The 10,915-nt window shown below is 40.7% G+C and overlaps 2 protein-coding genes across 2 annotated transcripts; both read right to left on the bottom strand.

Annotated features, from left to right (window-relative positions):
* Nucleotides 1–318: 318 nt before the first annotated feature.
* On the bottom strand, nt 319–1,958 carry LOC103133202 (forkhead box protein O3-like). The gene has a single exon (XM_007544976.2). The coding sequence runs from the start codon at nt 895–897 to the stop codon at nt 334–336; it is 564 nt and encodes a 187-aa protein (XP_007545038.2). The 5' UTR covers nt 898–1,958; the 3' UTR covers nt 319–333.
* Nucleotides 1,959–5,451: 3,493 nt separating this feature from the next.
* LOC103133201 (lactation elevated protein 1-like) lies at nt 5,452–10,805 on the bottom strand. The gene is made up of 13 exons (XM_007544975.2): nt 10,646–10,805; nt 10,170–10,387; nt 9,511–9,562; nt 9,320–9,421; nt 9,020–9,150; nt 8,836–8,935; nt 8,302–8,360; nt 8,136–8,218; nt 7,986–8,056; nt 7,811–7,911; nt 7,074–7,214; nt 6,886–6,996; nt 5,452–6,083 (listed from the first exon to the last, which is right to left on the bottom strand). The coding sequence occupies exons 1-13, from the start codon at nt 10,788–10,790 to the stop codon at nt 5,943–5,945; spliced, it is 1,455 nt and encodes a 484-aa protein (XP_007545037.2). The 5' UTR covers nt 10,791–10,805; the 3' UTR covers nt 5,452–5,942.
* Between the last annotated feature and the right edge of the window lie 110 nt (nt 10,806–10,915).

Here is a 10,915-nt window from a genome sequence, read left to right as displayed (position 1 = left end):
CCGTATTGAGTGAAATTACAAATTGTTGCTTCAAAACCTGCCTATGAAGAGGAAAAACCAGAGAAACATTAATGTAGTCAAATGAAGTGCCTCATGTGATGTCACTGCAAGTATGCAGGCATGGAAGCTTGAAATAATGAGGGTAGCTTTTATGACTTAAAAGAGCAAATCAAATAGAAAAACTGTTAATGGCATGTTCTATAGGAGAAAATCTACATCTGAAGTGCTTTGATTAAATGTCACATCAATGCCTGGCTAGTCGCTTTAACAACAGCTGTGTGCATTGTGTGTTAACATGACCACAGTGTGGTCTTTGTTGTGATGACAGCACCATCATGTGCTCACCTTCCAGCCAGCGGAGCTGTTGCTGTCGCCTCTGTCCTTGAAATATGGCACAGACCTCACCATCCAGTCGTAGATCTGGGACAAGGTCAGCCTCTTCTCCGGCGAGCTCTCGATGGCCTGGGTAATGAGGTCTGCATAGGAGTAGTTGCCCCAGGCGTTTCTGCGGGCGGAGGACTTCCTCAGCTGCTGGGAGGCAGAGCCGCAGAGAGCCGCACCGGGGATCTGTGCGGAGGAAGGGGATCCGTCGGCGGCCTCGTCTTTGCGGGGGCCGCCCTGGAGCTCCACGGGCTGGGAGACGGAGCCGCGGCCGCCGCCGCTCGGCTCATTCACAGAGTCGCCGTTTTTCTGCACGGAGCAGTTCTCTGCGCTCCCACCCTCGTCATCCTCCTCTTCGGGGATTACGTCAGCGTCATTCGCCCCGGGCTTGCCCGCGCCGGACTCCGGGCGGGGCAGCGGCCAAGTGCAGGACCGCGGCCGCTTCTGGGGCTCGAAGTCCGGGTCGATCTCAACGTTCGGGGGAGGCTCGTCGCAGCTGAGCGGCGCCTCGGCCATGTTAATTGCAATTTCTCGGTTGATGCAGAGGAGATGGCAAAATCACTCGGCTCGCATTCCATCAATGTTGAGTGCAGACTTCTTTGGGGAGTTTATTTACTATGCAACGCGGTATGCAAATCTGTCCCCCTCCCCTCTCCAACCCCCGCAGCTCAGTCCCAACACGTGTCCCGCTTGTCTACCAGCGTCGATCCGCAGCTCACAGCGCCAACTGCGCTGACCAGCGTTAACAGAACATCGCCTTTTCTTTTCGTGGCGCACAGCCCACACCCCGACCAGCGTGCGCTAAAATTGGGAGAGAAAGAAGCGATAGGGGCAGCGGAGTCTCACGGCAATCCAAACGGCGTTCCCTTACGCGCGTCCCGCTCTCCAGTCCCGAGTGGCAAAAGCAAACGAGCCTCCCACATCACAGCTCCATCACACCGTGCACAGCTGCCATCTTGACCGCCTCCCTCCTTCCCCGCCTTTACCCCACCTCAAGGTCCTAATCAGAAGCCCGCAGAGCTGCGCTGCCAGTCGCCGGTGCGTCGCTCTCCAGATACCATCAAGGCGGAGAGGAGGTGTTCCTCAAGGCCCCGGGAGCTGCCGCGAAGGGAGAAGGCGAGGTTCAAGTAATCCGCCTTACGAGGAGCTGAGGAATACTGATGCATCCTGGCTGTACATCCCTGGCATTCTGGGCTAAAGCAGCGCAGCGTGGCCAGCAGCCCGCCGACGCTCCTCATTGAATCTGCTGCAGCTGCGGTAGGCGCAAACACTGTGAGAGGAGAAGGGGCGGAAAGACGCGATCCTGCCCCCTGGACTGCGCTGAAATTAAAGAGACAGTGCGTGGAGAGAGATGTCCGCTGGCCGGTGACATCACCCTTTAGAAACCTCACGTCGCTAACAAAGGAAGGCTGGAAATGATGTTACATGAAATCCATTTTAGTTGTCTCTATAGGAATTCCACCAAGTCTGACAGATTGAACGGGTTGTTTCATGTGTATGAATAATTAAACATAAATAAAAAAAAAATGTTGAATAATATGGGATTTCGTTTGTAAATTTTCACAGTAAGAAGTAATAAAGTCTGTCATAGAGAAAAAAATGTGGCTCCAAATAATTTTTTTTATTTTAACTATTTAGTTCTAAATTATCCATAAATCACTCTCTATATTTCCTAATGTTGAGAAAAGACACAGGAGTGCTATAGAAATGTATTTCAATAAATTACAATATTATTTTAGTATAAACTAATTCAAATAATTAAACTTTTAATGAAAAGATTTTTCATTGTATCTTTGATTAATGACTTACATCTTGTAAATTTTCAGTCATGAGGACGGCTGCTAAATTGACAGAAAGCAGGGGCGTGTAGTGCCCAAGGATATTTTTACCTTAGTAAAAGTAGAAAGAAGAAAAAGTAAAGTGAGATTACTAAAGTGAGAGAAAAAATATTTGGGAAATAGGCAACTCAAGAACTTAGTAAATGATCAAAATATCAGTTATTTGATATTTAATAATGACAATCAGGTGGAGCAAAATACAAAGTTATGTGGAAATTTTAATATTTTAAAGATCTAATTGAAAATAACTTAAAATAAATAAGTCAGGCAAAATATTTTTTTCCCTCAAATCAATTTCTTTCAATACAAATTTTTAAGGAAAAACTACAGATGTGTGTGTGTGTGTGTGTGTGTGTGTGTGTGTGTGTCTGTGGTGAATGTTTGGTTAAAACAAGTTGGTTCTCCATTGAGTCTCACAGTTTACAGAGTTTCCAGACATTTTAGAGTAACAATAATTCAAAATAAATTACTCAAATGTAATGTCAAAAAGTACACCATAACAAAAAAATACTCCTAAAAGTACATATTTTCCAAATTAATTACCACACAACAGGAAGTCACCGACTTTCTTTCAGAGTGCTGTGTCCAAGCATTTCAATGGAAAGTGGAGGGAAAAAGTGTGATGACAAAATGTGCACAGGCAACATGGGACTGTTGAAGACAGCCATATTTAAGAGTTTGGAAGAGATTCACAAGGAGGTAAACTCACACTGACGTATCTGAGACATGGGCTACAACTGTCTCATTCCTGGTCAAACCAGTTCTGAACCAAAAACCTGAGCTAGAGAGAAAAACAACTGGGCTGCTGCTGAGCAACTTAAAGTCCTCTTTTCAGATGAAAGTACATTTATCTAGTTATTTCAAAAACCCAGGTCATAGGTCAGAGAAGCAGAGAGGCGGAGAATCTAGATTACTTGAGGTCCAGCTTGAAGTTTTCACAGTTTGTGACGATTTAGGGCACAAACCTCCACTGGACGATAGTATCAGTATAGAAGAATTACTCCTGTACATATTAAACTTCCCATATTTTCTTTTGGACCTCCAGAACTACTCCAAGCATCATCATCTACATAAAAAGTCAAATGATCACGGATGTCTTGAGAGCCGTTAGACGTTGGATGGAGTGCTTTTTAGCAAGGTGTGGGTACAATCACATGGTCTTGATGGTGAATTAGTCCAGAGTTGATGGTCAGCCTCAGAAGGCCATGGCCTCTAAACGTCAGAGTGCCGCCATGAACAACAGATCTGATGAACACAATGCTGAAGCCGTTTACGGCAGTAGGACAGAGCAGATTCTAGAGGAAGGGTAGCTCCTTCAGTGCTTGCGGCAAGGCATTGCATAATCTTCTGTGTGTGTGTGTGTGTGTGTGTGTGTGTGTGTGTGTGTTTCTTCTTCTTCAAAGCCGTCTGTTGAGGCAGCAGATTAGAGAAAAGTGAACAAAATGATAAAGAAAGCTGCCTCTGCTGTCAGGACTGCTTCACAGGCCTGCAGAGGGGTTGGATGGGAAACGACGATTGTTGCACAACATCCACTACACCAATTTCACACAACGTGTGCGGCTCGACCAACGCAGCATCTTAAGTTCAACGCTCCTTAAAGAGGGTCATCACAGAAGGTCTACTGTATTGGTTCTGTCCAATACAGTAGAATTAAAATGAACAAGAGGGGCTTTTTTGTGGTGAACGTCTTTGAGTTTTAGTTTACCCATTTTTAAAAATCTAAAGCAAAATGTTTTTATTTCTCAGCCTTAAAAGGACACACCACCCTCTTCTCTTGCCGTAGCTCCAAAACAAGTTCTTCTTCTCTCATACAAAATATTTTGAAATCTCGCTCTGTTTGGTTAGTGAAGTGCAGTCATGCCTCTCAGTTTCATTAAACAATTTGATATCAAAACATTTTTCATCTTTCATAGTTTTTGGATTTTCACTGTTTGTTTCGCATCTTTAGTGATGACAACACAACGCTTCATTTTAAGGACAAAACCCGTGTGTTTGCACCAAACAAACAGGAACTTAAATTATGTAGCGTTTTCTCACTTTCACATCCCACATGCAGGAGTCTTTGTTTTAAGAAGTGCATCACAATTAATGTTAATGTTAAATGTCAGCCAGTCGACTTGTCGCTTTCGAGAAGACGAACCATTTCCAGTAAACCAGATGTTTGACTCGGAGCAGAGGATGAAACTCATGGAGGGATCTGAAGGATCAGGACATTATTTAAAGTTAAGTCGCATGAGATACATTTATAAACGGTATTAAATGGGATGGATGATGCAGATTAGGTTGCGTTTGTCATAAAACGAGGTAAAAGTGAATAGTCATGGAGGCTAGATCTGTATTTGTAGTGAGCAGCTGCCTTGGAAAACGATGCAGAATAATCAGAAAGAAAACGATACATGGTTTACATCGTTTAATGCATTCTGCATGCATTGCATTAATTTGAAAGCAAACTTAAAGACGGATCCATTCAGTCCTGTGGCTTTTAGTTGAAGGTTAAAGTCATTTATAATCTCAGCTTATTGTAATTCTACTTTATTTCCTAACTTTAGTGTTTTTATAAGCTGTATCTGATCTAGTTTACATATCAAGTGTTTCTTGGCTAATCTAAGTGCTTTTCCACAGTTCCTCTGATTGAGCTCTCTCTTTTAATTCCTCATTGTTTTATCACCAATAATTATTACTGTTTCACCTAGTTTCCTTTGATTTGATCATTTCATCGTGTTTGTTTGCTCCTAACCTTTGTAATGCACTTTGAGTTCCAGTTGAATGTATAAATCGTGCTCTACAGATGAAACTCAACTGGTTTAATAAAATAATTAAAAAAGCAGATTGGCGGCTCACTGTGTCTCTGGAGGAGCTGCAGAGTTCCACAGCTCAGCACCAATCAAAGTATCTTTGATAAGACTTGAAAATGTTCTGGTGTATCAATTTCCTTCCATTTATTTCAAATTAGGTTTTAGATTGGTTATTGCTTTAATTGTCATTTTTACATGTACTTTAAGATGTACATGTAAAGTGTACTGTAAATAAAATTGTATTATTAATTATTATTATTATTATTATACCCTATCAATATGTGGTACTTATTGGTCTAAACACACAAAATCCCCTTTAAATATATGAAAGTATGTTGACTAAATGCCAAAAAGGGGCATAAATAATTCATGTTTGTCCACTGAAATTTTGGAAACAAATAAATAAAATTAAAGTATCTCTTTGCAAATAAGAAACCAAGATTTAAAGTAGTTATATTTATATTATCTTTTCTTCAGAAGCAGCTAAACATTGCAGTCAGACTGGACTGATCCATCCACTTAGACTTAAGATAAAACACAACTCAGTAAGAAATCATTTCATTGAAATACTGAAAACAAAACAGACTCATAAACCTCCAGTAAAGGACTCGACTACATCTCTATAAACTGTCCATGTTGTGTTTTTATATCTTTTCCCCCCAAACAACAGAGAAGTTAAAAACTTGAGTTATTATATGACACTGGATTAAAAGCAACACGCCTCCCCAAAAATCCACCTTAAAATGATCCTTAAAGTGCAAATTTGCATTTAAATGATAAAATGATTTTAGATACTAATAAATATTGTATGTACATTTGCACAGATGCTGTTGAGCAGAACCCCGGTGCTCCGTGCGAGAGGAGATGGAGTAGTGTAGTATTTTGTTTTTGGCATATAAGCGAGTAGTTCATAAAGTATCATGTATTCTTATTTTCCGGAGGATTTTAAGCTTCTGTCCCCGTCCAGCCAGTAATCTTCAGTCTGCATCTCAGTGAGTCGAGAAACGGTTCTCTGAAAGGCAAACTTCTCCTCCTCCCCGCTGAAGATGGACAGACTGCTGGCTTCGTCCTGTTATGGAGGGAAAGTTCACTGAGTGAAAACAGGCGACGCTTTAAATAAACCCATGATTATCAGTGGAGAAATGCGAGTTTTCAGTGACTTTTGGGGCACGAAAGTAAGTAAATTAGTAGATTTAATGCTGGTCCAATCAGAAATGCAAAATGTTTTCAAATTTCAGAACATTGTAGACGGACGGAAAATTATAGAGTTACTCAATTTTTACAGAATCAACAGTAAAATTGATCATTTGATTCAGATATAAAACTACAATTTAAAAAATTTGACAAATTAGAACATTTTACAAAATTATTTAAAAAAAGAATTATCAAGAAATGTTCAGATCTGAATGCCTAATTTCAGTTTGGAAAAGGAAGAGGTCTGATTGCACTTAACCATAAAAACTAACTTTTACTCATTAAACAGAAGTAAGAAACAAAATTGGATTTTCAAGCTGAACAAAAGTTAGGACATTGTGTCTTTATCTCTTTAAAAAAATCCTGCTCTTTTTGAAACCGCCTTCAGGAAGTCATCACAAGCTCAGAAGAGTTGATTTTACAAACTAGTTTAAGAAATTATTTACTTAAAACAAACTCCGACTTCCTGCTGAAACTGGTGAGTTAGTTTTGTCTTATTTCAAGTTCATTAATATTTCCACTAGAAACTCGACTCTTTGGATCTGCAGTTCTGTTTCCTGACGTTTTCTAAGCCCGTCTGAGTGACAGCCTCTTTAATTGCTGATGTTTTTGTGTCCCGACAGCCCAGACCGTTGATGGAAAACAGGTTCAACAGTAAAACAGATTCCCACTCTCACCCTTTTTAGCCCCAGGTCATCCATCAGAATGTGGCTCTCGTCGTGACTGTGATCCCCGTCGTGAACAAAAATGTCCTCCAGCGGGCGTTCGGCGAGTATCACCACCCGGACCTGAGCCAAGAGAAGAGTCCATGTCTGCGTCTCGCTCTATGGGCTGGGAGGACGGATGAGCGGCGGCGGCGGCGTACCTTGTGGTCGTAGAGCGCGTCCACGAGCGTTATGAGCCGCCTGGCCTGAGTTTTCTTGTTGAGCGTCAGCAGAGGAATGTGTCGGATGAAGACTGTGTCAAACAGTCTGGATATTTCCAGGTAGTCGCTGGCCCCTAGAGGCTGAGAGAGAGATTTCTGGGTCTCAAAAAAAACTTTTCAGAGAATCAAACAAATGTTTACACAAAAACCTTTAATAGAAAGCAAATGTTTTATTTTCATAAGACAGTCACTTGAAACTGTTTTTCAAAGTGCACTGCAAAAACACAAGATCTTACCAAGTAGTAACAAATATTTTGAAATAAGACAAAACTAACTTAAAACCAACTTTTCAGATATAAATAGGAGCTTGTTTTAAGTCAATAACTCCTTAATAGATGTAAAAGTTCTTGTTCCATTGGCAGATTATTATTATATTATAACAAGATATTTTCCCCACATTTTTAGTGAAATAACATGACAAATTTAGCCACTACTTTTTCATGAATATTAAGGAATTATTGACTTAAAACAAGCTCTTATATGTTGCTGACAAAATACTTGTTAATTAGTTTTCTTTTACTTCAAGTGTATCAAGATATTGGCACTTGAAACTCGACCAAATACTTGGTAATATTTTGGGGTTTTTTGCTGTGTGGGGTTCTCTGTGTTTGCTGACTGCATGAACCCCGTCAGGTCAAACAATAGCAACATTAAAAATGCAAAACAAACAGACTCACTCTGTCGCACAGCTCCTCAAACGTACAGTCTGCGATCGTCCCGCACGCTTTGTTCAGACGGACCTTCCGGTTGTTAACGTTTAAAACTCGCGGCCGGGTAACTAAACATTTTAAAACAAAGACAAACGTTAGCCACGCGGCACAGCAGGAGACGCTGGTGGAGCTCAGCACTCACTGTCGTTCTGCTTAAAAGCCAACTCGTCGAACATTTTGTCCAGCACTGCCTCGGCGTCAGGTTCACCGGAGCTACACAGAATGAAAAAATTGAGAAAAGGGAGAAAAGCAGCGTTCCTGTTAGGTTTTCGTCAAGTCAGGCGGGACTTACAGGAAGTAAAGTTTCCCCGCAGAAGGCCTGTTCCGTTTGCGGTAGTCGATCCCTGAATCGAGGCGAAGAGTTTGGCAATGTTTCTGCAGGCGGTCAAAGAAACGTTTCACCTTTAAAGGGCCGCCTGCTCACAGCTGGAGGGCGGGTTCAGAATGTTTTAACTTACCTGCAGCACCGCGATAAAAGGCACAAAGTTGACTCTCTGGAGGCCATTTTTATACAAATCTGATGGAACATAACAGGTTGTAAAATATTAGTTGCAGCTTTTGTGAAATATTAAATAAACTAATCAGTTTTAAACAGAAACAGACCCAAAGCCTGAATATTTTCCTTCATTTTTTTCCCATCCGAGTCCAAAAGTATTTGCAAACTTGATGTGTTTCTTTTAATAATGTCAAAAACTCTTAAAGTTTTGGATCTACAATGATTTGAACTTCCCTTTCTTACAAAAAATAATGAAAAAATGACTCCTTTACTGGTTTAATTAGAATTATTGCCTGGGTAAATGTGCCAACCTACAATTTTACTTCTAGAATAATAACGTGACACAAGACATATGGTCTTTAATTTTGGTTATTTTGGGGAGGAAAAACTTCCAATAACTTTTTTAAAATGTAATTGATTAGTTTCTTCTTATCCAGAGAAAAACTACAAAAACTATGGAGTTTTGAGCAAATGTGCTAAAAACCTCACTAATGACCTTCAGGTGGACGGTTGGACGTCGCCACGACAACAACGCCGTTCAGAAACAGATTTTCAAAAAGCTGCTTTAGGATCATGGCATCGGCGATATCTGTGACCTGAAATGAAAGTTAGCAATAAAAGTAATTTTTAACAGCGTGAACAAACATGCTCTGTTTCTTTAAGAAGGTCACCTAAAGCACCTGGAACTCATCGAAACATAGCAGACAGGCCTCCTCACTGATCTCCTCGGCAACCGGAGCGATGGGGTCGTAAGATTTGGCCATTTTCCCTGCTTTCCTTTTGGGCATGCTCTGCTTCAACCGATGGATTCCTGAAACCAAGCAGCCAAAATTAGGTACAAAAACAAGTTGGGAGAAGTATCAACATCCCTGTGTGACTTTTCCCAAAACGTACTTCTGTCTCTTGATGGAGGAGGAGCATTTAGAGCTAATTTAGAATTTAATAATGAGATGTACCTCAGAACAACACAAAACACTCACTTTTATGCACGTCGAGCATAAATCCGTGGAAATGGACCCTTTTTTTCCTCTCTGTTTCCACATGTGAATAAAACATGTCCATCACCATCGTCTTCCCGGTGCCTAAAACAAAAAAAAAAAACATAACAGTTAGGATTGTATGAATAAATAAAATGCATTAAATCCCGATGATCAGGCTTCAGTTCTCTTACCGACATCGCCAAAGATGTAGCAGCCTTTAGGGGGCTTTGGTTTGGAGAAAAACTGGAGAACACACACACACACACATACACACACACACACACACAAAAATAAATCAGTAAAAATATTGTGACCAGTTTGATTTAGGAAGATTTTTCATCATGTAAAAAAATAATTGAAGGAAGTTTCATGAACAAGCAGAGGCTACTTTCTTCTCTTTTTACCATTAGTGAAGCATTTGAAATATTTTTGTTCAATTCAAAAACATTTTATTGATTCCAAAAGGAAATTTAAGAAGCTCAATAAATTCCCAAGTTAAAAACAAAGTTTAAATAAACTCAATAATGATGGAGAAAAAAAATCCTTCATCAGACATTAACAAAAATAAAAATACTGAAGCACAGCTAGGTTGCTTCTTTTAAGTTAAGATCTTGAATGTTTTATCTAATTATGTCTTTACAAAGACAATGTAACAATCAGCTGCTGCACTGTGTACAGTGACACAGAAAAGTATTTACACGCACAAACATTTTTGGCACATTTGGCAACCCATACTTTTAACTGTTACTCTTCAGATAACTAATGTACAATGTTTTTCTGGATTAAGTGATAAGAATACGCGGCTTTTTAGTGGTCACATAAACATGAGGACATGCATGTGAATGTTCACCCTCGACATGATGGATGTGGGTCTATTGGTGTATCCTCTCAGCGTTTTGTGCAGCTCGTCCAGCTTCTGCAGTACCGCTCTCTGGTGCTCGTCCTCCCGCAGGCTCCCGGCTCGGATCAGCCCGCTGTAGTGATCCAAAGGACCGCTGAACCCGGCGGCGGTCACACCGCTCTCCACCTCTACCGCCGTCGCCGCCTGGCCAGCTGTCACCGAGTAACCTGACAGACATCACACCGAAAACAAAAAAAAGGTACGTCAGTTCATTGTTTCCCGCTTCAAAAGTCTGAAAATGATTAAAACGGCGAGCAAATGTTAGAAGGTAACTAATTTGACAGCTGAGAAGGTGTAAAAATGCACTATTTCTTTGTACAAAACAACAATAACCGTACAATTAGCGAGACAAATGACACATTTATAGATATTTTTAATTAAAAAAAACACTAATTATATTAAAACATGCAACCAATTCGTCTCACCTCGCCTGCAGAGCTCTGTTAGGCATTTTAAAATCTTTCTAGAACAAAACTGCTCTTTAAAAACGCACTTTATGCCCACCAAGGCTGACGGTGACATCTTCACAGAAAGCGGCATGTAGGCTGACATATTGGTGTCAAAGGTCATCTGCGAAACTTTATTAGCACAGCAACACCGAACAGATGAACAGTGAGGAGTTCCTGTTAAATCCTGCAGGGGGCGACATATCTCTAACTTTGAGTTCTCACATTTTATCACGTTACGACGAAAAA

Source organism: Poecilia formosa, unplaced genomic scaffold, assembly GCF_000485575.1.
Source record: "Poecilia formosa unplaced genomic scaffold, Poecilia_formosa-5.1.2 Scaffold2365, whole genome shotgun sequence".
NCBI classification, from domain to species: domain Eukaryota; kingdom Metazoa; phylum Chordata; class Actinopteri; order Cyprinodontiformes; family Poeciliidae; genus Poecilia; species Poecilia formosa.
The sequence above is the reverse complement of the archived record's forward strand: the minus strand, read 5'-3'. Positions and strand labels throughout refer to the sequence as shown.